Source organism: Myotis davidii, unplaced genomic scaffold, assembly GCF_000327345.1.
Source record: "Myotis davidii unplaced genomic scaffold, ASM32734v1 scaffold38, whole genome shotgun sequence".
Taxonomy (NCBI): Eukaryota; Metazoa; Chordata; class Mammalia; order Chiroptera; family Vespertilionidae; genus Myotis; species Myotis davidii.
The window spans coordinates 5,152,165-5,178,908 of NW_006291383.1; the positions used below are offsets into that span (position 1 = coordinate 5,152,165).

Below are 26,744 nucleotides of genomic sequence, written 5' to 3' on the forward strand. Positions count from 1 at the left end.
GTATCTTTGTTGTCTCTCCAAGCTCTGAGAGCATCAGACTTTATTTTGTGAACTTGGTTTCATGCCAGGAATAATACTTCAGACCAGCTGTCTCCACCACCCTTTCCAGTTCTCGGTATTATCTGCAGTCTCTCTGACTGGTAACCTATTGTGATTTTACTGCCACCTTTAGAGAACTAAGGTCTGTTCATCCATAGCCTTATTCCTGCAAAAGCTTTCTCTGTCTAAATCAGTACTGTCCAGAAGTTTCTGCAATCATGAAAAATTTTTTTATCTTTGCTGTCCAATAATACAGTTGCCACTAGCCATGTGTATCTGCTGAGCACTTGAAATGTGGCAAATGTGACTGAGAAACTGTAACATTTAAATTTAATTGTCACATGTTACCAGTGACTACCATATTGGATAGTGCTGCTTTAATGTATTAGTTCCTCTTATCTGGAGGACAGTTTGTTTCTTTGGGGTTTTTTATACCATACTGGGCTGTGTTTTTAAGATCTCTGTTTTGTCCTGCCAGCAGTGGGATACAGAATTGTTTCTGAGAGGATCTTCTTTTGTTTTTTTAATTGACCATTTTATTTGTTTTTTTAAAATATATTTTTTAATGTTTTTATTAATTTTTGGAGAGAGAGGAAGGGAGAAGGATAGAGAGATAGAAACATCCATGAGAGAGAAACATCATTGATCAGCTGCCTCATGCACTGCCCCTACTAAGGATCAAGCACACAACCCAGGCATGTGCCCTGACTGTGAATTGAACCAGTTACCTCTTGGTTTCTGGGTCAATGCTCAATCAGCTGGGCAAAATATTTTTTTTATTGATTTTTAGAGAGAGAAGAAGGGAGAGGGAGAGAGGGAGGGAGAGAAATACTGATGTGAGAATGCAAAATCGATTGGCCGGGAATTGAACTAGCAACCTTCTGGTGTGTGTGACTGTGCCCAACCAACTGAGCCTTTTTGGCCAGGGCTAAGAGGATCTAAAGGAGTGATGGGACTGTTTAGTGACCAGCTGTCTAGATCTCTGAAGGGGCAGCTTTTGGGAAGGTGCTTATTAGTAGCTCCACACCTTCGGGAGACCATGGTAGGCAGAATATATATTTTTTGATAACATAGTTTCTAAATAAAAAGAGGTTTCTTTCAGGACTTTACTTTATGAAAAATCAAACCAGAAGGGTTTTTTTTCCTCCCAAACACATCACTCATTATCATTTTTATACTCTTATGTCATGCTCTTGGACTCTGGCATTTAAAATGCTACAAAAATGCCTCTGAGTCATTCCCATTGACTTTCTTTTTAAATCAAACATTACTGTGATATAATCTCTTTTTAGAAGGTTGGTGAATTCTCCTTCGGTCTTTTGACTATGTTTTGCTTTTTAAATGATTCAGTGAGGTGTCCTTTTTCCTATCAGCAGTTTTATAGAATGCAACAGATAGGTCAGTGTATTAGGAATCCTGTTTTGTTTTTCTTTCCTCCAGTGACACTTTCTTCCTCATTCAATTTCAAGTCTTCCATTTCCAATCCATCTATATCTTTGTTCTCTCCTTAATCCTTTCTTTAATTCCTGGTTCTAGGCACTACTGCCTTCCTTATTCCTCTCAGGAACTCCTTTCCTCCCAGGTGTTCCTTGATGTGTTATAAGTTTGCTGTCAGACTCTGATCCATGTCTTACCCTCTTCCTACAAGTTCTCACTGCTCTTCTTAGATAGAGAAGCAAGAAGTCACAAGCTTTACTGGGAAAGCAGGCTGCTTTCTTTTATACTAGGGGCCCAGTGCACGAATTTGTGCACCTTGAAAGGAACTGTGGGCCGCGAGGCTGCGGTGGGCACAGGGGCAGGTCTCAGCCCACCTTCCACACCCGGCCCCTCCCTCCAAGGCCCCCTGTCCCCTATCTGCCTATAGCCCTGCTCCTGCCACCACTGCTGCTCCCATGTGCTGATGGCACCGGCCCCACTTGCACCTGCTGATGGTGTGGAGCAATTGGGGCCTGCACCAGCAGCGGGTACAAGTGGGACCAGTGTTGTCAGCAGGTGCGAGCGGCGGCTGCTGCCCCGATTGCCCTCAGGAGCAGGAGGAGGTGGAGAAACCCTGAGGGGCAATGGGGCTGGCAGCCATACTTGCACCTGCTGACAGCGCCGAGCAATTGGGGCCTGGCGCCGGCAGCAGGTGTGAGTGGTGGCTCCAGCTCTGGCAGCGGGTGCAAGTGGGGCCAGCACCAGCGGCAGGTGTGAATGCTGGGCGGGATCGCAGCACGTGGGAGCAAAGAATTTTCAGTAAACACCAGATGTTCGCCCTTATGACAGCGACTGGCACCCCGCCTTGGTCTGGCACCCCTGCTCACCTGCTCTACCATCCCTCCACGGCCAACGCCTACCATGTTCCACACTCTACCGCCCGCTGCTGATGCCTGCCATGTTCTGTGCATGCCCCCTGGTGGTCAGTGCACGTTATAGTGACCGGTTGTTCAGTTCCACAGTTCGGTCTATTTGTATATTAGGCTTTTATATGTATACTAGAGGCCCGGTGCATGAAAATTTGTGCACTCAGGGGGGTCCCTCAGCCCGACCTGCACGCTCTCACAGTCCAGGACCCCTTGGGGGATGTACACCTGCAGGCTGAGGCCCGCTCCCTGGGGAATCAGATCTAAGCTGGCAGTCAGACCTCCCTCTGGCAGCCCGGGAGCCCTCAGGGGATGTCTGACTGTGGCTTAAGCCTGCTCCCCGGGGAGTGAGCCTAAGCCGCAGTCAGACATCCATAGTGCTGCCGAGGAGGCAGGAGAGGCTCCTGCCACCACCACTGCATTCGCAGCTGTCAGCCCGGCTTGTGGCTGAGCGAAGCTCCCCCAGTGGGAGTGCACTGACCACTAGGGGACAGCTCCTGCATTGAGCGTCTGCCCCCTGGTGGTCAGTGTTCGTCATAGTGACCAGTTATTCTGCCATTAGGGTCAATTTGCATATTACCCTTTTATTATATAGGATAGATTTTTAGGAAATCCACCAAGGTATAATCTCACCTCTAAAAACTCAACTTTTACTAACTAACACATGTTAGGAACCCATCCTGCCTCTGAAGACTTTTTATGAGAAGAACCATTTTAGTTTATGGCAGCCAGTACACTACACATGCACTGCTTTCACTGTGAACTGAATTTGCTGCACATTTGGGGAAGCCACATGGGGAAACTGACTGTGTTTTCTGCCTTCTGTTGACAGAATGGTACACGAAACTTCCAGGACTTTGACTGTCAGGTAAGGACTGTACAAGCACCAAGGAGGTCTGTGTACAGGTTTTCTGCCGTGCTTCCCTCCCTGTGCTGGTGGTCGTGTAGAAGTGGATCTCTCTTCATAGCAGTCACAGCTCCTTCGTGTTCTTTTAGTTATTACATCAAACTTATTTAAAATAATTTGCTATTATATTCAAAACTTGCCTGCCAGGGCCTGTTTTTATGGTTGTAGGTTACTGTGTCTGTGTGATTAAGATCTCTTTTCATCAAATGATACTGGAAACCCCAGTCACAGGTGTCAAATGGAGGGTTGTCACCTCACTGCAGAAAAGATGGGGGAAGGGTAGTTTGGAGGGGAAACTTAACAAAATCTTTTCCTAAAAAAAAAGACAAGTGTTATTAATACAAAATGTAGGTTTCTGTTAGCTTTATATTTAGAAATACAAAATTCAACCTGACTCATTAGTATTTTCTTAAATGATACTGTTCTCTTCCTAGTCTATTTTTTTGTTTGGTTAGTTTTTCCCCCTGTAACTCTATTGCCAATTTAAAAATTAATAAAATGAACCAGCAACTCTTGATTTGTCTACTTTGTCTATTGACTGGCCCTGAAAGAAATGGGAGGAAGGAATGAGTACATGGAAATGGGAATCTTATAAGCCCATGCAGTCCGGCTCCTGTTTTGGGGATGGTGTCAGAGCAGTGGCTGTTAGAAGCAGCGTGAAGTAGACTCACAGGGTACTAGGCAGAAAAGGAAGGTGTTGGGAAACCAACTTCCTTGCTTGCAGGATTTCACCAACCCATATACCCAAAGGCAAATAGTTATTTTCAGATATTCATTTTATGTAAACTGTAGTGGAATCTATAGCATTAGCATCAAAAGGAAGGACTAATATTTATCTCATAGGCAAACCAGTTATATCATAATTTATAGGTATTATAGATATTAAATATGTCACCTCCAGTTCTTGGAACAATATCACAAGGTGTGTGTGTGTGTGTGTGTGTGTGTGCTTAAATATGTTTTTATTGATTTCAATGAGAAGAAGGGAGAGGGGGAGAAAGAGAGAAACATCAATGATGAGAGAGAAACATGGATCGGTTGCCTCCTCCTGGGGATGGATCCTAAAACCCAGGCATGGGCCCTTACTGGGAATGGAACCATGACCTCCTGGTTCATGGGTCGTGTGGCTTAATGGTTGAGCTGGGTACAAGGTAGTAAGTTGGGGTTGAAAAACCCCATTCTTCCTGAATCCATTGCCTGTTCTTTCCCACCTGGAAATGTCCAAAGCTGAGATGTTATAAGGAGTTGAATGGTATGGAAAGCTGAGGTTCCTTGGCAGGATACATGAGACTCACTTTGTAAGGGGCAGTGTGCTCATTGTGTTGTTATAGATTTCTGAATCCTAGTGTGACTATTTGTTACTTTATATATACAATGTAATCAACCTAGTACTGGTAGGAAATCATTTGCTATATTCCTTTACTCAAAAACAAGAAGTCGCCCTAACAGGTTTGGCTCAGGGGATAGAGCGTCGGCCTGCGGACTGAAAGGTCCCAGGTTCGATTCCGGTCAAGCGCATGTACCTTGGTTGCGGGCACATCCCCAGTAGGAGGTGTGCAGGAGGCAGCTGATCAATGTTTCTCTCTCATTGATGTTTCTACCTCTCTATCCCTCTCTCTTCCTCTCTGTAAAAAATCAATAAAATATTTAAAAAAAACAAGAAGTCATATTATTTTTTAATAGATGGTAGCAGTCAGGTTTGGGTTTAGTGTTTTTAATTTTACCTAATTTCATCTATGGTTTGGATCCTAGATTGAACCTGTTGAACTTGATTGCTGTTAATATTTTATATAATTTACCTAGAAGGAAATCATTTTTTTTAATATATTTTATTGATTTTTTACAGAGAGGAAGGGAGAGAGATAGAGAATCAGAAACATCGATGAGAGAGAGACATCGATCAGCTGCCTCCTGCACATCTCCTACTGGGGATGTGCCCGCAACCCAGGTACATGCCCTTGACCGGAATCGAACCTGGGACCCTTCAGTCCGCAGGCCGACGCTCTATCCACTGAGCCAAACCGGTTTCGGCAGAAGGAAATCATTTGAAAGAGGGACAGTAAAATTCAAGGTGAGGAATTCCCGAAATAGTATTTGTAAACTCCTGCCAAAAAGCGTGGAAGCATTTATTTTCATCAAATTGGATATCCCCTCCCCAAAAAAGAACATTGGAATATAAAAACTTACAGCTCATTGCAAAATAGATTTTAAAAATACCAAAAAGTAAATAAATAAATATCACTTGTTTTTTTACCGGTGTTAATATTTTAGAATATAGCCTTTAGGATTTTTTAATGCATACATATACTTAGATATAAATGAAATTGAGTTTTAGAAATATAAATATAAATCACTTTTTAATATTAAGTCTTAAAAAGATCTTGATATTTTGGGTGAAACTTTAGTAACATGTTCTGGCCTTATGAAATGCAACTTTTAATTCATTTCTGATACAAATGGAATGGTGGCAAGTGTGTGTCACTGGTGTTTTATCGTACAGCTTCTTTGTGTTTTAAAAAAGAAAAAAACATAGGCTCTTTTCCTCCTTCCAGAACTCAGGAATGTTCTCCTACCACCATTCTCATCTGTCTCTTTGTTAAAGGATTATGTGAGGTTCTGGAGACTGGTGGCAGCTAGGTCAGGAGTCTAGCAACAGGCTGATTAAAGGAAGGCCTAGGAGTTGGGAACTGTGATGTGGGAAGTCTAGAGTGCCTAATTTGCCTGAAGGCTTCTCAGAAACCATTGGGTGTTTAAGAGACAAAGCAGAACAAGTCTATAAAGCTGGCATTGTCACTAAATGGAAAGGCATTCAACCTTGGCATTGGTGTTGTCTATTAGCATAACTATGGGCTTCTTCTGATCTGTCTTGCCTCAAAAATCTTAAAGGAATCTTTGATGATATCCCAGGAAGTTATCGTGGCATCATCAATTAAGCTCATAACTTCAGTCTGAACCGAATTTTCCTTACTAATCAACTAGGTCTTTGTTTGTGTGTGTCTTTTCAATAACTGAAAATGTAATTAAAAGTGTACCGTTTCTCTTGGTTCTTCGATTGTCCCAAGTGTTTCATTGCTCTATAGCTTCTCTGAGGCAAACAGCAGTTATATTTGTGTATTACAGTAATGAAGGAATGGGTGATTAGAGGTGACATGCTTAGAATTGATGAGAAAAGAGAAATGAGCCTATTGCCATTTGGAACAATGAATCAGCAGGCTTAGTGTCCGTTTATCTACTTCATTGTTGCTTAATTCTCTTCTCCTTGTGAGACTGTTTAAAAGCTTGGAATTAGAGCTGAAACAAATGCTGTTGCTTCTGTGTATATGATATTGCTTTAAAGAAAATAACACTTATCCTGTGTATGATCAGAAACAAATTTAGAAAATTCAAAAAAGTATAAAAATAAAGATTACCTATTATCCTATTACCTAGAGATAACCATATTCTGTTATAGTTCTTTCCAGTTTTTACTTTTTCATTCTGCTTATCAAAAGAGTACATGCTCATAGTTGAATATTGGGAAAGCAGAGAATAAGAATTAGAAAGTAGTTGGGGAAAAATTCATAATTCTATAACTCAGGAACAACCCTGTTAATATAGTGTTGAAATATATGTGTATATGTAATATTAAAATAATTAATTTTTTAATTTCTTTAGTTGGTTATACTGGATATACAATTTTGTATCCCCTTCTCTGAGTTAGTAATAGAACACAATCTCATTTCCATAGTTTTAAATTCATAAAAATTTCTAATGGCTACCTGTTATTTAATCATATAGCTATGCCATGACATAAGTATTTCATTATTTTTGGAATTAGATTGCTTATGATATCTTCACTGAACATTTTAGTGCATAAATTTTATCCACACTTTGAGTTATTTCCTTAGATTAATTTTTGGAATGAGCATATTTAAGGCCCTTGGCATACCTTGTCAAATTGCCTTCCACTTCCACCAGAGGTTTACTCAATAAATATTAATGGAGAGTGAAAAGCTGCTGTCTGCCAGGATATATCATTCTCATAGAAGAGAATGGAGTTCTTGCTCCTAGGATAATCCAGGCAGGCCAATGGCTAGCTGTTTAAATGCAGTAGCTCTTTAGCCTTGGCTGGTGTGACTGAGTTGGTTGAGTGTCATCCGGTGTACTGAAAGGTTGCTGGTTCGATTCTGGGTCGGGCCACATGCCCAGGGAGGCAACTGACGGATGTTTCTCTCTTCCTCTCCCTTCTTCTCTCTCTAAAATCAATTTTAAAACATATTTTAAAAAATATAGTAGCTCCTTATTGGCCTGTGGACTGAAGGGTCCCAGGTTCCATTCCAGTCAAGGGCACATGCCCAGGTTGCCGGCTTGATCCCCAGAAGGGGGCATGCAGGAGGCAGCCAGTCAATGATTCTCTCTCGGAGAGTTAGAAACATCGACGAGAGAGAAACATCGATCAGCTGCCTCCTGCACACTCCCCGCTGGGGATGTGCCCGCAACCAAGGTATATGCCTTTGACTGGAATCGAACCTGGGACCCTTCAGTCTGCAGGCCAACACTCTATCCACTGAGCCAAACTGGTTAGGGCTCTCTCTCATTATTGATGTTTCTATCTCTCTCCCTCACCTTTCCTCTCTCTGAAATCAATAAAAGTGTATTTTTTAAAAAAGGAGATAGCCCAATAGATAAGAAAATAATTTTTTAAAAATACCATAGCTCTTTAGAGGACTGATTTATAGAACCCAAGTGTGAGAAGTGGTTTTTAGTACCATAATTCAAATGTATGTGACCGGCCTCTTCTAAAGGGTTTTAAACAGTTTTAAACTCTTCCCAATTACTTGTTGAATGGGATTGTTACAAAAATAAGATTAAGTGAAATAAATATCCCGAACATTCTTTCCATAGAAAAGAGGAGTTTGGAGACAGCTGGGATTCAGCCGTCTGCTGCAATCTGTTACAGATTTTGATCAGTAGTTACATGCTCCTCCCCTGGCCTTGAAGGATGCAAATGTGGTCCCGGTCCACTTATTGGCCACTGCTTCCTTTTGTATGCCCCACACACCCGCAGGAAAACTGGAATTATTACTGACCTACCCCTACTTCTGCTCTGCAGTTTTCCTTTCATAATGGCCTCTGTTTATAGTTCCTACCCTTGAGATGCCCTCCACCTTTTGTTGGTTTTGGGGGAGTGAGAGAAAGGTTGATTATTAAATTTTAAGGACATATGTGACTTTATTCTCAATTGGAGGGGAAAAAAGAATTTTATAGAAAAAAATGAGTTTATTTTTTTAATAATCACCACTCCCAATCTCAGTTCCCTTTTCTCCTGTCACTAGAGGATTTATTTCTCTGACAAGTTCTGTTTCATCATGGGCTTGATAGCTGCCATCTGCCTCAAACTCACATTTATCTAGCTTAGCAACCTTACTGGGAAGAGAAGATCTTTACCTATAATTCTAGGGAAAAGGCCAGGGAAGACGTATTGGCTTAGATGGGTCAGGTCATGGGCGGGGAGGGGGTCACATGCACATACCTGGACCCCTTCCACCTGCACTTTGCTAGAGAGTCCATGTTCTGAAGGTGTTCTGGGCTATTGTGTGAGGGTTAAATCGTCATTCACTCTTTTTCTTCATATTGTCATCAAAGGCTATGTGAAAAAGGTATTAGAGTTGGCTTTGAAGGAGGAAAAGATATATTTTATGTTGACATATTGCAAGAGAAGCTTCCAGATGAAGAGAATGATTTATGAGGTTGAGAGTATGGGTATTTGAAAAATAAAAGATGTCTGAATGGGTGTTGATTGAACTAGTCTGAAAGATATAAGAGTAAGAGGGGAGAAAACTGAGGATAGAGTCAGAGAAAATTTAATGTAGAACTTTAAAAAGAAAAATGTGTTCTGATAAGTAGAAGGCTGACTAAGTAATTGTGAAGGCCAGTTCTTTTACTAGGGTATTAAATGAGCAAATGAACTTTATACCACTACACAGAGGTAAGGTAATGGTGGGAGTATTACATCAAAAATTCCTATATAATAATAAAAACTATACCAAAGGCTCAACTAGTAACTGCTTACTAGATGCAGAAGAAAATTTCATACTAATAAAAACGTTGACATTTCCAGGAGTATGTTGTCATACAAGTTTACCTAACCTCTTTCAGACTGGCCAGAGAGAGGAAGAAGTACTAACAGGCACAAAGTGATCAAAATTTAACTGAGTTCAGAGAGATATGATAAGTCAGATTGTATAGTTCTGGTGATAGCGCATTTAGCTAAAGGAAGATGACTCAGAAAAAAAGTGAAAGTTAATTATTATTCAATAATGGTAATATCCTAAATGTTTAAATTCTTTAAAAAGACTCTTAAACTACATCTTTGATTAAGAGGAAGACAGTCTAGGATGGAGAAGTGTGTTGGGGACCAATGTGATTTCAGGTTGTTTTATAAGCCTGGAGAATAAAGGGTCAAGTACATAACCTTGGAAATAGTAAATCATCAGAGAATACTGGAAAAGCTCTATGACCAGAGCCTATTAGATGCTACCTGAGCTATGCCCTTGAGCACAGACTCATTGTGTAGTCATACCCTGTAGAATACTAGGGTGCAGGGTGAGGGAACTGCAGAAACAGCCTGTGTAACACATGATATGACTAAAGTGGAAAGGTGTTGGCAGCTTCACCTCTATATGGCCTGCCTATTGAGTCGGCTCTGTAGCCAGGGTCTCTACACACTCATCTTTAGATGGAGACTTCAAACTCTTCACTCACAAGGCCACAAAGGCTACAAATAGAAGTCTGTAGGGAGGTGAGTATCTCCTTTTTATATTCTTTGTTCTAATACCATTTACATTCACAAACTTTGAAATGAAGAGAAACTATATGAATTGCTCAAGCACTCTTGGCCCTTTGATACTTTGGTCATTACACAGTTTGAGGGTATATTATGGGAGGTAGGAGCTGAAGTCTCCCTAAAAAGTTAAAGTTTTGTTAGTCAATTTTAACTCTGAATTTCATCTAGATTATCAAATGATGAAAAAGTAGTTACTTTGCCCCATTCCCTCACCTACTTTTCACCCATCTGTTATATCTCCCTTTTCATCATTCTTCTGAACTTCCTTCACAGCTCACTATCCCCCATCCCATTCCACACCCTCCCTCACTGCCCCCCTACACACACACACACACACACACACTATCCCCATCAATTACCTGGCCTCAGGAGGTCTGCTAACCTCAGGGCCAAAGTGTAAACCGGTTTTCCCCTCCGGTCTCAGTAGTACAGCTGAAGCCAAATGAGAATATTTAAACAAGACTCTATTGAAGGAAGATATGACGGAAGGAAGTCTCCAGCAACCAGATTGTCAGAATGACAAATTGTTGCACATTCTCTTCAATTTGGTTTCTCCTGTAGTGTCACCCATCTGGCAGGGGCCTGCATCGCTCTCCCTCTTTATTCTTTCTTTCTCTCAAAAAATAAAATGACAGAGCAAAGCTTCCTTGGGTTCCCTTTTAAAATCTATCCTCTCTCAGGAGGAAACAAGTCCTAATGTTAGTGCCATTCCTTCTCCTCCAAGTTCTTACACTTTAAATATATAATCTATTTGGTGCTTCTTTTTTAAAAATCTGTGGTATATTATACACATAACTTTCTGCATTTCTATTCAGCATTGTGTTTTTAAGATTTCTCTATGTATTAATGCTCATAGTTCTAGTTCATTTTTATCTGTATTTTATTATATGAATATGTCATAATTCATTTCTCAGTTTCCCTATTGATGAATATTTAGGCTGTTTTCAATTTTTTTTACATTATTAATAAGGCTTCAATGTATATTTCTGTATATGTCTGACCATATTTGAGAATTTCTTTAAGATTATACCTAAAAGTAAAACTGCTACAGGGTAGACACCTCTAAAATTTACTAGAAATTACTAAATTGTTTACCAGAGTAGCTGGTCCAGTTTACAGGCCCACCAACAGTGTATGAGACTTAGTTCTCTACATGTTGGCCAACACTTGGCATTATCTAACTTTAAAAGTTTTGCCGTTCTGGTGTGTCTGAAATCACATTTCTGTGATTTAGTTTATACTATCCTTACTGCTAATAGAGTTAATGTCTTCCTTCTCAATTTTCTATCATACCATCTTGTTTATTTCTTTCATAGCATTTATCACAAGCTATTATTATGGGTCAGTTGATTTGTGTGTTTATTGTCTGCCTCCCTGCTAGAACATAATCTCTCTATGAGACCAGAGACCCTGTCTCTCTTATTCACTGTTTTATCCCCAGAGCTCAGTCCTTCTGGAAGTAGGAGTTCAATAAATTGTTGTTTAATGAATGAGCCTGATTGTGGTGGAGGGAGTTCCTCAATAAGTCTGACATGACTACAAGAGAAATGCTTATACAGTAACAGGAATTTATCTTTTACTGGAGGCCCAGTGCATGAAATTCATGCACGGTAGTGGTGTGTGTTCCTCAGCCCAGCCTGCACCCTCTCCAATCTGGGATCCCTCTCACAATCCAGGACTGCTGGCTCCCAACCACCTGCCTGCCAGCCTGATCAATGCCTAACTGCTCCCCTGCTGGCCTGGTCACCCCTACTTGCCCTCCCTTGCCAGCCTGGTCACCCCCAGCTGCCCTCCCTGCCAGCCATCTTGTGTGCACATGGGGGCGGCCATTTTGTGTGTTGGAGTGATGTTCAATTTGCATATTACCTCTTTATTAGATAGTATTCCTTCCATTCAAACCCTATATTTTATTTCATAGCCAGTTAGTGCACAGTACCTGATTCTCTCCTTCATTTCTTCCCCTTTTCAATCCTTTGACTAGGAGGTAGTAATAGTAGAGAATAGCAGGCCTATTGAGTCACTCATGGTTTGATTTGATAGAAATATCTGCTCTAGCCTGGGGCCTATGATTTGAGATACATTGCTCATCACTTAGCCTAAGATTGTTCTGTGCCCTACATCAGAGAAGAAACCAACACTCTGATGAGATTCATTATTACAAAGAAAATTAAGTTGGAAGCCCTTTGCCTTTGTTGGGATTCTTATTGACAGAGTTAATCTTGTCTTATCTACTGTAAGACTTTCTGAGATAGGTGTGGATGACTTTGTCAGCAAAATTTTACTAGGCTAAATATGATAATTTTTTACTTTTGAAAGATACAGACTTTGAAGAAGACTAGAGTAAATTTGTTAACTTATCTACAGTCTCTTTTTTTCCCACCCAACCACTCTTAGTGCTGGTCTTAGCAGCTCTGATTGCATTTTGTTCCAGCTTTGTTCAGTTCCTCAGCTCTGCTCTGACTAATCTTGAACTTTACTCATTGCTTTGGTTAGGATCCTTTAGGGTACAGGGAATATGCCCATTCAAACTAGCTTAAACAGAGACAGTCCAGGGATGTCTCTGAAATTAAGCTAGAACCAGGAATTAGAGCAGTGAAAATGCCTGATATTACCTCTCAAGTTTACATCTCTTTCTAGAGAAAAACCAAGCCGGGGTGGAATCTCTTAGTGCCAATTACAAATTCTCAGGGAAGGAAGCTGACCCAGCATGGACCATATGCCCATCTGACTCCAGTTAGTTGTGGCCATAAGGTTACAGTCTATAAACCTGGCAGCCAACAGCCACTCCTGTAATGCATGGTGACACTGAAGGGCAGCTCCTAGGAAAGGGGAGAGATTTAGGCATACACCCCATAGGTCTGCTGAGCTTACCAGTTGCTGAACATACATTTACTAGTAGAGGTTCTAAAGTCTCTGGCTTTTTACCCAGTAACTTTACATCTTCTGCGTCCTTACTTTTGCTTACCTTAGGTCGTACTGGCTCCTTACTCAACTTGTTGACCACCTTTCCATAGCCAGTTTCAAATATATTATCAACAGATCCCTGATTTCTCCTACTGAAGGAACTAAGCTTTGTGGATAAGAAGATATATATTTTTCTCATTTATTTATTTGATGTTTATCTGAAAGTAACTAGAAAGTAGGAATATTCTGTATAATATAGTATCTCTCTGGTATGCTTATAGTTCAGAGATTTGTCTTGCCCCAGCTAGTGGGAAATAGCTGTGAATCATATATGGTGAAACTTCAGCAACCTGGGAAGTCCATTCTGCCTTTGCTGAGACCTTACATTCTCTTGTTACAGGAACATGATATAGAAACTCCTCATGGTATGGTCCACGTCACTATAAGAGGCCTACCGAAGGGAAACAGACCAGTTATTCTGACATATCATGACATTGGCCTCAATCGTATGTATTTGATTTTATATCTTTCCTTTGTATTATAATATTTAATCTTTGTATATTAAATATATACATAAGAGATCCTAGTATTAGAACATAAGTTTTCTTCACTCTGCCTTTACCTTCCCTCTTCACATTAATGGCAGGATTCAAGTTCCCCATTGAATGCACTTGGGGGATACTGGAATTATATCTCACCTCTGTCAGATTTACTAAAGAACTAAGGTTATATGATGAACTGGTTAAGAAAGTAAAACTGGCCAAAACCAGTTTGGCTCAGTGGATAGAGCGTCAGCCTGCGGACTGAAGGGGCCCGGGTTCGGTTCTGGTCAAGGGCATGTACCTGGGTTGCGGGCACATCCTCAGTGGGAGATGTGCAGGAGGCAGCTGATCGATGTTTCTCTCTCATTGATGTTTCTAACTCTCTATCTCTCTCCCTTCCTCTCTGTGAAAAATCAATAAAATATATTTTTTTAAAAAAAGAAAGAAAGTAAAACTGAAGTCAGGGGTTTTTTTGGTCTATACTTCTTTTGGGTTTTTTTCATATTTCTAGTTAGAAAGTCTAGGGTTTGAATTTAGCTTAGTGGTGAACTCTTTAATGAATTGGTAACAGTTTTTTTTTTTAATATATTTTATTGGTTTTTTACAGAGAGGAAGGGAGAGGGATAGAGAGGTAGAAACATCGATGAGAGAGAAACATCGATCAGCTGCCTCCTGCACACCCCCTATTGGAGATATGCCCGCAACCAAGATACATGCCCTTGACCGGAATCGAACCTGGGACTCTCTTTTTTTAAAAAAATATATTTTATTGATTTTTCACAGAGAGGAAGGGAGAGAGATAGAGAGTTAGAAACATCGATGAGAGAGAAACATTGATCAGCTGCCTCCTGCACATCTCTCACTGGGGATGTGCCCGCAACCCAGGCACAAGCCCGCGCGCGGAATCGAACCTGGGGCGTGTCAGTCCTCAGGCCAACGCTCTATCCACTGAGCCAAACCGGTTAGGACAGTAAAAGTATTCTTGCTATGGCCTGTCATCAGTAACTTTAAGTGAACTCTTCTAGATGGTAGTATAAGATTCTGGCTCCAGCCACAGGCATACAGTGTCTTTCTATATATTTTCTTTCGTTTCTCTGGCTTTCAGAGGTGGTCTGCATTTAAGGCTACAGTCTAGAGCTAGAGTTTTTTTTGTTTTGTTTTTGTTTTAAAAATATATATATATTATTGATTTTTTGCAGAGAGGAAGGGAGAGGGATAGAGAGTTAGAAACATTGATGAGAGAGAAACATCGATCAGCTGCTTCCTACACACCCCCTACTGGGGATGTGCCCACAACCAAGGTACATGCCCCCTTGACCAGAATTGAACCTTGGACCCTTCAGTCCGCAGGCTGACGCTCTATTCACTGAGGCAAACCGGTTAGGGCTAGAGCTAGAGTTTTTATAGAGAAGTGATTTAATCATTATACTAACAGGTTGGCAATTGAAGCAGTAGCCCCGCCCTTCACCCCAACCTTTTTCAAGATGAATGCTCACAGTCTCCCATATGATGAATGTAAGCAGCCCAAGATACTCACTCTAGCCAAGTTCTTGGACTATATTACTGTTTCTATGTAAGATTGAAGAATAAGGCACATGAAAATGATAGCGCTATGGGTATAAGATTATCTTGTGCAGCACCAGGTTTGGTTTCCACTTTGTAGACATTGTGAAGTATTGAGAATTAATTATTTTCAAGTCATTGAGATATCTGGTATTTAGTTTTTAGGGCAGCTTGAATCAGACAGATTGTTCAGACACCTTTTGGTAGGTCAGTGATTAAAAGGCAGTTTAAGGGGATGATGATACGTAATTTTGTGATCAGTAGTGGAAGTTGGGGACAAATGGAAAGCCTGTTACTTATGAGCATTTTTACTCTGGCAGATAAATCCTGCTTCAATGCGTTCTTTAACTTTGAAGACATGCAAGAGATCACTCAGCACTTTGCTGTCTGTCATGTGGATGCCCCAGGCCAACAGGAAGGTGCACCCTCTTTCCCAACGGGGTAAGGCCATGAGCAAGATCTTTTGGAAGACATGCACTCAGAAAAACAAATGACTGCATTCCAGCTGGATTTTTAAATCCTCACTTGAGGATGTGGATGTATTTTTTGTTGATTTTTGAGAGAGAGAGAAACATCAATGTGAGAGAGAAACATTGATGAGTTGCATCCCGTATGCCCCAACTGGGGATCAAACCCGCATCCTTTTGGTGTACGGCTCAGAGCCCAAACATCTGAGCCACACTGGACAGGGCCCTTCCCAGCTGATTTTAGCACAGTCCACAGGTTATACTTATCAACCAACTATTCTCATATTTCCTCTCCTTGCTCTGGGAGGACTGTTATATATAATATGTTGAAGAAAACTGCATGTTTTTCCATATCCAGGAATGGCTTTTCAAGATGGGAACCTGTCTTCCTGTAATTGGTAGGCAGAAGTGTCTGGAACGCCCATTTCTCACTGTCTTTTATCTGTTCCTTTCCATCTATTTAAAATCTTTCATTTTGTGTTCCTCCGCAACTACCTAGGCCCAAACTCAGATCCCTCTGAGCTTCCGAAGAGTATTCCCCACTCTACCTCCCAGTCTGGTGACAGGAATTCGAATATCTGTATAGCCATTTATTCTGAGAATCTGCCCTATCAGGTAGAGGTGCATTTTTACTGGACTTGGAGCTCTCAGCCTCATCCTAAACCTGCTTTGTGTGGCAGAGCCAGAGTCTCTCTAACTCTTCCCTGCACAGTATGATTATGGAGAAGACCTTGGGAGGAGGAGTGAAAGCACAAGCTGTGGAAAGCTAATTCTTTCCCCCTCCCTTTACTCATCTCCAGAGCTGCCTTTGCCAGTGAAACTGACCATTGCAGACAAATAATGGCTAACGCTTATGTAGTACTTAAACGGTATTCCTGACAATGCTTTACTTCACACTTAAGTCATTTTACAACACTTTGGGTTAGGTTTACTATTACTCACATTTTACAAGTGAGGAAACTAAGGCCTAGAGATAGTAAGTAACTTGGCTGAGATTCTATAACAAATAAACAGCAGGGCAGGGATTTAACCCAGGCAGTCCAGCTCCAGAATACATGCTATTGACTATGTCTAAGCTATTCTGTTTCTCAAACACAAATTGGCCAATGACCAGTTCATATCCAGTAAGACTTGGATCCCACTCCTTTTTTTTTTACTTTGTGTACAAATGGCTAAAAAGCACTTCCTCACTTAAAGCAGCTATTTTCAACCTTTTTAATCTCATGGCACATATAAACTAATTACTAAAATTCTGCAGCACACCAAAAAACATACATTTTTACTGATCTTACCAAAAATATGTATAATTTTTTAAAATATATTTTTATTAATTTCAGAGAGGTAGGAAGAGAGATAGAAACATCAATGAAGAGAGAGAATCATTGATTGGCTGCCTCCTGCACACTCCCCACTGGGGATCGAACCCACAACCTGAGCATGTGTCCTTGACCGGAATCAAACCTGAGACCCTTTAGTCCGCAGGTCGACCCTCTGTCTACTGAGCCAAACCGGCTAGGGCAAAATAGGTATAATTTTGATTTAGTCACAATAGATGGCCATTATTGTGTTGGCTGTTGTAATTTTTTATTTGACAATCAAAGGGAAACGAGGTCAGTGCCATTGACTAAATAGTCAGGTATTACATGTTTTAAAAATTCTTGGGGCACACTGGTTGAAATCGCTGGTTTGTATTTCAAGCGGAGGATCCTTGCTTCTGTAATCTCTAGGTGCTCCCTACTTTTCTTAGATTCCTAGTCTGAATCCATTCCTGGGCATACTTGATCATTTAAGAATCCATTGGTTCACACCATGAACCAAATTTGAAGGCAATAAAGGAACCTTGTCCTATGCCTAAGTGAAACCAACAGCATTCATAATGAGGAGTCCACGATTTGTGACTATGCTTAGGCCCAGTAAAGCTTTGTTTACTTTTGTTTTTAGCTGCCTAGAAATAAGCAGCAGACCAAGAGCTACTTCTTGAATTGATTCTTACTGTTGGAAGTATACTGAACCTGAACCCCAATTGAAGTGATTGTTAGAGATTTGGAAATACCCTGAGAGAGAGCCATATTGCCTGTTCTTTTCCAAAATGGCTTCCTCTGATCCAAGAGACTGCTCTTGAGGATATAGAAACATGTAGGTTCTCTAACCTTCTGTTTAGCATGACAAACATAGGGATCGCATAGCATGCCACAATCATTTCCAGACTCTACATCACCGCCTTTGAGCCTTTGGTAAAAGAAATGCATTTATCTAAGAACCCTGTACTTTTCTAGCTGTTCTTGTAATTGGAAAACTTGGGTGCATTCTAATTTAGAAGTTAATCCTTCTGGATTTCAGGTACCAGTACCCCACAATGGATGAGCTAGCTGAAATGCTTCCTCCTGTTCTTACTCACTTAAGGTAGGTTCATTCTCACACTGCTTTGTGTGTTCTTTTTAATTTTCACACAACGGTATGTTTTTATTGATTTCTTTGAGAGAGAGAGAGAGATCAGTTGCTTCCTGTATGTACCGACCAGGGATTAAACCGGCAACTTTTTGGTGCGCAGAATGATGCTCCAAACAACTGAGCCACCCAGCCAGAACCTCTCATACAGTTTTTAAGGACTTTCTACTATGTGACTGACCTAGGGAATATGATGATGAGCAAAACAGCATAGGCACTACCCTTGTGGTGCTTTCATCTTAGTGGAGGAAATAATTAAAAAGTAAGCAAACAAATAATCACAACTAAAGCTGTAGAAGTCACTGGGGGTGTTGTGATAGAGAATAATATCAGGATCTACATAGATAAGGCTAGTTGGGGAATGCCTCTCTAAGAAGGTATTCTAGCCTCATACTTAGAGGCTAGACAGAGAGCCAGGACAAGAAGAGTTCAGACAGAAGGATTGTTATGTCCAAAAGTCCTAGACCAAGTAAGCAAGTGGGAGAAAGGCATGTGGTGAAATTTGAGAAATAGACAAGGACCAAATTACATAGGTCTCACGGATCAGATAAGAATTTGGGATTTTATTCAAAAGAAAAAATACTGAAAGCTTTTAACCAGGAGAGTGATAATCTAATTTGGTCTTTTTAAATGACCTCTCTAGATATGTAAATTGAGCATCAATAATGCTGTTTGCATTTTTTTAAAAAGGATTACTCTGGCTGTGGAGAAAATGGGTTGGAAAGAAATGAAAGAAAAAGCAGAGAGACTAGTTAAACTATTATAACAATCAAGCTTGATACTGAATATTGGCGGGGGGGGTCGGGAGGGAGACACAGATGGAAATACTTTGAAGGTAGATTCTATTGGACTTGATGGGTTAGACATGGAGGTGACAGGAAAGTGAGCTGTCAAGGATGACTTCCACCCAGATTTTAGTCATTTCATTTAACCCTTAAAATCAACTTAGAAGTAAATGGTCATATCTTTGTTTTATAGATGGAGAACTGAGGCTCAGAAAGTAAAGAAATTTGACCAAATTCTATATCTGATAAGCATCAGAGCCAGGATTTGAACCCAGTTGTATTCTTTTCCATTTGTCATGCTACTTTCAAGTGAGTTAACCCTATCAATATTTCTGTGTTTGATTCAGTGTGAAAAGCATCATTGGGATTGGAGTTGGAGCTGGAGCTTACATCCTCAGCAAATTTGCAGTAAGTACATGGAGGATTAGTCTCAATACCCTTGAGACAGTGCCTAGATCACAGCTCTTACTGCTGTGTTAAGTGATCAGGTACTATTGCTCATCTTATGTCAGTTTTTAAGTAACTTTTGTTAGCTCCAGACACAGTTTGTATAAAGCCTTGCTTCATGTTTATAGTACCTGAAAGATCACAAATGAGGGCAGTACATCATTAACAAAAAGTAATATTTAGGGAATACTTATGATAGAATTTTGTATAGCCATTAAAATTTTATAAGAAGAGCTTATAATTATGTGATTATGTGATTCACATATACTAAAATGTTAAAATTAAAATACAGATTCACATAAAATTTGTCATATGCATAGGAAAGGACTAGAAGGAAATATACCAAAATATTGACAGGGATTGATGTTGTGTGGTAAAATAATATCAAATTTTGTTTCCTGCTTTTTATAATTTTTCTGTTTATCAAATTTTCTATAGTGTGCATAATCAGTGTAATCAGAGGAGGGAAAGTAAGCTAGAGAGTTTTGAGTGCACATAGAAAGGTTCCTATTGATTTTTATTTAAGAAACATTTTTCACATGCCTCCTAGGTGAGAGGACAATCTTCTGGGGATGGTATATCATCTATTCACGTGTTTTAAAAAAACACCTTAAGAAGCCCTTATTGGGAATAAAGGTAAAGGGTGTCCCAAAATTCACGCAAGAAGTAATTTTGATAGAAAACACAGGTTTATAATTAAAAGTTGTAAATTTTTTAAAAATATATTTTATTGATTTTTTACAGAGAGGAAGGGAGAGAGATAGAGAGTTAGAAACATCGATGAGAGAGACACTCTTTTGTTGAAATTTTCCATGACCGTTGTGCATAAATGTGGCTGAATTTCGTTGATACAGCACTCAATTTCCTCCTTCAAGGCGTGGGTGGTCGTGGGCTTGTTGGCATAAACCTTAGACTTCAAAAAACCCCGAAGAAAAAAGTCCAACGGCGTTAAATTGCATGATCTGGGCGGCCAATTCTGATCACCAAAACGGGAAATTACATGACCAGGAAATGACTCATGTAGTAATTGAATTGTTTCTTGGGCTGTATGGCATGTGGCACTGTCTTGTTGAAACCACATGTCGTCCACATCCATATCTTGCAATTTAGGCACAAAAAACTGGATTATCATGTCGCGATAGCGAGCACCACTTGCTGTTATTGCCTGAGCAGCTGCATTTCGGTCATGGAAAATTTCAACAAAAGAGTGCGTATGTGCCAGCAAAGCCGTGGAGGCCATTTACCCGATATGCTATTCCATACATAACCCTAAACTGTATACTTTATGAATCAATAAAAAATTTACAATTTTTAATTATAAACCTGTGTTTTCTATCAAAATTACTTCTTGCGTGAATTTTGGGACACCCTTTATATGAATGTGAAATAGTGAGTTTAAGCCTCATCAGCCCCTTATGCCCAGTGGTTCCAAGGGCACTTCCCCCAGCAGGGAAGACCTACCATGAGCTAATCAACTGCAGAGATACCGAGTGCCTTCTTCTGATGTAGAAATCTATGTCTCTCCCATAGATCCTTGCAGGGCAAGATTATTTGACAGCAATTTAAGAAACTGGTTTTCCAGGTGCTAAGCCAGATTTAAAGAGCTATTTTTCTGAATAGCCTCCCTTATACCTCTCTGAAGTCTTACTTTCAAATCTGCATTAAGGCATAATAAAAATTAATTAACCGTGCTCCATTATTTTTGGAAGAATGCTAGGAGTGGAACTTTCAAACTATTGTCTTTGTCGTCTTTTTCAGCTCAATTATCCAGAGCTTGTGGAAGGCCTTGTGCTCATTAATGTTGACCCTTGTGCTAAAGGCTGGATTGACTGGGCAGCTTCCAAAGTAAGCACCAAATGGTATCTGTTGGCTTATTTCTTGGTCCCTTCTCAAAATGACTTACCTGTTTTATTTTTATTTTTTCATTGAGGGATATACAGTTAAGGGCAAGAAGTTTTAAATACACAACTTGATAAATATTTACATTTGTAATCACACCCAATCAGTATGCAGAATAATTCCAGCTCTGTTCTTAATGTTTCCTCTCTTTTCCCAGAATAACTGTTAATCTGACTTCTGTCACCATAGATTGGCTTTATCTATTCTTTTTTTTAAACATATTTTTATTGATATCAGAGAGGAACAGAGAGGGAGAGAGATAGAAACATCAGTGATGAGAGAGAACCATTGACCAGCTGTCTCCTGCACAACCCCTACTGGGGATCAAGCCTGCAACCAAGGCCTGTGCCTTGACCAGGAATCGAACTGTGACCCCCCTGGTTCACAGGCTCAAACCTGTGGTTGCCTCCTGATGCTCAGCCACTGAACCACACCAGCCAGCCAGGCTTTATCTATTTTTAGACTTCATATAATAATAATAATAAAATAATGTATTCCTTTGTATCTAGTTTTTTATTTTTTTTAAATATATTTTTATTGATTTTTTTTTTTACAGAGAGGAAGGGAGAGGGATAGAGAGTTAGAAACATCGATCAGCTGTCTCCTACACACCCCCTACTGGGGATGTACCCGCCACCAAGGTACATGCCGTTGACCGGAATTGAACCTGGGACCCTTGAGTCCGCAGGCTGACGCTCTATCCACTGAGCCAAACCGGTTAGGGCTGTATCTAGTTTTTTAAATTCATTGTTGTTGGTCTCATTTATATTGTGTGTAGCAGTTCTTTTTAATTGTTGTTTAGAAGTCTGTTGTGTGAATTGTTTTGTGGTTACTATGAATAAAGCTCCTGTACACATTCTTTTATCTGTCTTTCATGGACATACATATTCATTTCTTTTTTTTTTTAATTGTTTTATTGCTTAAAGTATTACAAAGGGTATTACATATGTCTCCTTTTTCATGCATATTCATTTCATTTGGATCTGTATCTAGGAATGGAATTGCTGGGTGATAGGGCAATTGTCTGTTTAGTTTTAGTAGATAACTGCCAATGTTCCAAAGTATTTGGCCAATTTACATATCAGTAATGCATGAAAGTTCATTATTCCACACACTCCCCAACAGTTGATAGTTTATTTATTTATTTATTAACTTATTGATTGATTTCACAGAGAGAGAGAGAGAGAAAAACATTGACTTGGTTTTCCATGTATATATGCATTCATTGGTTGATTCCTGTGTGTGCCCTGAACAGGGATTGAACCCGAAATCTTGGCATATTGAGGATAGTCCTTTTAATTTTTATAAAAGATGGGCAGTTTTATTTGTAATATTTATTTGTTCTTATATGATATCCAGAAGCAAAATAGCTTTCATTATTAAACAGTTTTTAATTGCAGCATCTATTAAATTTTAAGCTGTGCTTATGGGTAAATAAAACTGTTGTTTTTTTGGGAGGGGGGTAGTTTTGTCTTTTTTAATCCTAACCTGAGAATATGCTTATTGATTTGAAAGAGAGAGACACACATCAGTGTGAGAGAGAAACATTGATGGGTTGCCCCTCATATGCACTTCAACCAGAGATCGAACACGCAACCTGGGTATGTGCCTTGACCAGGAATCCAACCCGCAACCTTTTTGGTGTACAGGACGGCACTCCAACCAACTGAACCATGTGGCCAGGGCAAAACTGGGTTTTAATTTGTATTTCCCTAAGGGCCCATGATGTCAAACACCTTTTTTAAAATTTACTGGCCATTTGAATATCATTTTATGATGTGACTCTTCAAATCTTCTCTTTTTTTATTAAATTGGGCTGCTGATCTTTTTCCTATTGATCTATGAGAGTTTCTTGCATATTCTACATATGAATCCTTTGCTGGGTGCATGTAAATCTCTTCTCCCAATCTGTAGTTTACATTTTCACTCGTTGTTGTTAATCCTCACCCAAGGATATTTTTCCAATGATTTTTTAGAGAGAGTGGAAGGGAGAGGGAGAGACAGAGAGAAACATCAATGTGAGAGAGACACATTGATTGGTTGCCTCCTGACCAGGGCCAGGGAACCTGCAACCTGCAATCTCAATTCCAGCAGTACATGGCTGGAATTGAACCTGGGACCTTTCAAGTTGATGCTCTATCCACTGAGCCAAATCGGCTAGAGCACATTTGAAATTAATGAATGAGTCACTCTCTTCAATGAACCCAGATAGTTTAGCCTGTGCTAAAGATGTGTGCATTGTCATGTTAGCTATCTGAATAATGAAGGTATTTGCTATCTAGATAGAATTCTATCTAATATCTTTTAGAGATAGGAAGCTACAGGATATGCTAATGACCTCACAAATATAAACAATCTCAACAACAACCAGACAGATATAAGGGATAAGTATCGTTTTGAAGTGGAAAAATTTAGGAGAAAAACGTTGAAAGTGCAAGAACATTCAGTAAACATAACAGTTTCCTCTCACTTCCTGAAATGAAGACAAACAAAAACTGAAAGAAAGAAATTTGTTTCTGTCTCTTGGATGGCTTGAGAGTGGTTGTAAGTTGATTTTTATTAACCATAAATCCAGTGTAAATACAAAAGTACAGGCAGGAATGAAGTAACTAATAGCTGTGACTTCTTCGTCTTAAGTTTTCAAAGAAGTTATGGCCCCATTTCTTCCAGCTGCTAACTTCAAATAAGATTATATTATTACTCTGGAAGACACTTGATTTTTTCCTGACTTGTTTCTTGTTTTCATGTGTATTGAAAGCACCATCTCATGAAAAATATGTGAGCCTGGCTGGTGTGGCTCAGTAGTTGAGCATCAACCCAGGAACCAAGAGATTGCTGGTTTGATTCCCAGTCAGGGCACATGCCCGGATTCCACGTTCAGTCCCCAATAGGGGGCATACAGGAGGTAGCTGGTCAATTATTTTTTCTCATCATTGATGTTTCTATCTCTCTCTCCCTCTCCCTCTTTCTCTCTCTAAAAATAAAAAAAACAAAAACATATTTTAAAGAAAATATGTGACACTGAGTTGTGGTTTTGTTTGTTAGAGAATAATATATATACAGTACATTACACCGATTTTAAGTGGACAGCTTGATAAATTTGTTCATATACTTACACCTTTGACACAGATTTTTCTTTTTAGATCTCAGGCTTGACAACCAATGTTGTGGACATTATTTTGGCTCATCACTTTGGGCAGGTAAGTGCCTATTCCAGGTAGGAGAGCTATGTTTATTGGCTTGCATGCGAAGAAGGGGTTTATCTCAGGAAAGAAGGGGTGGCTTAAAATTCACCTGATCCTAGTGGTGACACTTCCAGTGCAGTGTGAGATGCATGTGACCCAGGAAAGTCCAGTTTTAAGAAAAAGGTAACTCAGTGAGTGCCACATGGCTCTTGGCATTTGGAGAGAGATGAGTGAAGGCAGCCCTCTCACCCTCCCACACACTTGTTCCCTGTAAGCAGCATGCCATCTGTAAATGTTTGACAACATCACGTGCCTCACCAAACATCTTTAGAGCCATAAATAGGTCTGGGAAAAGCTTCACAGAAATAGAAATTTCAGAGAAAAAAGAAACCTAGAAATGTTAATGCTAAAAGAACCTTAGAGGTTGTCTTTTTCAATTCCCATGTTTTACTGGTGAGGAAACTGAAGTCTCCAGAGGAAATTACATGAATAACAGAGAGAGGGGTCCCAGTTCTCTTTCAGAGAGAGAAGTGAATTGAAGAATATAATTCTGACAGCAATTACAGTGTGTGTTTTTTCTACACCACCAGCAATTCAACTTAATTATGACACTATCTGCCTGGAGATATCGTCAGATCTCACAGCTTAAGGCATCAGTCCTGCAAGACTGCACTACCGCCCCTCTTCACCCCTACTGCAGACACCAGACACAAGTGTAGGTTGACCCCCATGCTTTTGATGGACCAGCTATAGGTCATAGGCTCCAACAACCCCTCCTTGAGTTCAATTAATTTGTTAGGGCTGCTCACAGAACTCAGAGAAATATTTTAGTTTCTTGGTTACTGGTTTATTTTTAAAGGATATATATAACTCAGTTATAGTCAGGTGAAAGAAATGCATAGGGCATGGTAAGTGGAAATTCCATACCTTCTTCAGAACTCGCCACTCTTTCAGAACCTCCACATGTTCACAAACCTGGAAGCTCTTTGAACCTTGTCTTTTTAAGGTTTTATGAAGGCTTCATTGCAGTTGTGATTGACTAAATCATTTGTCATTATCTATGGAGCTCGATCTCTAGTCCCCACCTCTCTCCCCATAGGTCAGGGGGTGAGACTAAAAGTTCACTAGATTGGTTTCCCTAGCAACCAGCCCCCATCCAGAAATTATTTAGGGGCTTTCCTGGTCACTTTATTAACATAACAATACACATTACTTGCTCTTTTTACTTCTGAAATTCCTAGGGCTTAGGAGCTCTGTGCCAGGGACAGAATGTAGACCAATAATATGTTTCTTATTATAAATCCCAGTATCACAAGTGACCTAGGAAGGAGTGAGGGAATAAAGAGCAATAAGGTTGGAAAACTGAGGTATCTGGAATGGGGAAATGAGAAAAAATAAGAGTAATGTACTCTCAACTGTAGTCTCTGTGTTGGAAGGAAAATGGTAGATGGGGAGAAAACTAGCATTACTGAGTACTCATTATGTGTAAAGCACTTTGATAAGTACTTTAAGGTACAAACTCAGTTATTTTTCACATAGTTCTATTAGATTTATTTTAAGGTGGAGAAACTGAAGGCCAGAGAAGGAACATAACTTGCCACTATTATCCTGATAGAAGTGGTTTGAATCCAGGTCAGATTAACTCCAAAGTTAATAATTTTTTTATTTTTTAAAATATGTGTTTATGGATTTTAGAGGGAGAGCAAGGAAGAGGAATAGAGAGATAGAAAAATCTATCACTGCCTCCTGCATGCCCCGTACTGGAGATTAAGCCTGAAACTTGGGCATGTGCTCTGACTGCATGGGTTCACACTCAATCACTGTGCCACACCGGCTGGGCTTTCTGCTACTTAGATTATATTTTATCAGAGTTACAAATTTACGTATCTTTTAGAGTAGAGAAGTTCTACAGAGTTTATTACAAAGGATCTGCCATCCATTCTATTTCCTGCTTCTTGGATTCTTTTGGCTGTTTTGGGCTTTGCCTCCATATCGCTTTCTTTCTAGTTGAAGTATAATTTACATAAAGGGAAAAAATCATAAGTACATCTCATTGACTTATATACTTACTAGAGGCCCAGTGCACAAATTCATGCACCAGTGGAGTCCCTCCACCTGGCCTCTGGGATCCAGCCGAAACTGGCTCTCCGACATCCCCCAAGGGGTCCCAGATTGAGAGAGGGCGCAGGCCAGACCAAGGGACCCCACTGGTGCACAATCAGGGCCGAGGAGGGACCACCATGGGAGTGCTCCAGGGCATGTCCAGCCCATCTCGCTCAGTCCCAATCGACGCTCAGTCCCGATCCCTGGCAGCAAGCTAACCTACCAATCAGAGCATCTGCCCCCTAGTGGTCAGTGCATGTCAGAGTGACTGGTCGACCAGTTGACTG

The 26,744-nt window shown here is 40.2% G+C and overlaps 1 protein-coding gene across 4 annotated transcripts in view; it reads left to right on the plus strand.

Moving 5' to 3' along the window:
- The window catches only part of NDRG3 (NDRG family member 3), a 70,908-nt gene that overhangs the window by 18,554 nt on the left and 25,610 nt on the right, over positions 1 to 26,744 (plus strand). For 2 of the 4 annotated variants that reach the window (XM_006764513.2, XM_006764515.2), the window contains 7 exons: positions 3,214 to 3,249; positions 13,419 to 13,524; positions 15,444 to 15,564; positions 17,931 to 17,993; positions 19,171 to 19,231; positions 21,029 to 21,115; positions 24,313 to 24,369. In XM_006764513.2, coding sequence (XP_006764576.1) covers positions 3,214 to 3,249; positions 13,419 to 13,524; positions 15,444 to 15,564; positions 17,931 to 17,993; positions 19,171 to 19,231; positions 21,029 to 21,115; positions 24,313 to 24,369 — 531 coding nt within the window. The remainder of the gene's footprint in view (positions 1 to 3,213; positions 3,250 to 13,418; positions 13,525 to 15,443; positions 15,565 to 17,930; positions 17,994 to 19,170; positions 19,232 to 21,028; positions 21,116 to 24,312; positions 24,370 to 26,744) is intronic. The other 2 variants (XM_006764514.2, XM_006764516.2) reach the window with 1 other exon arrangement.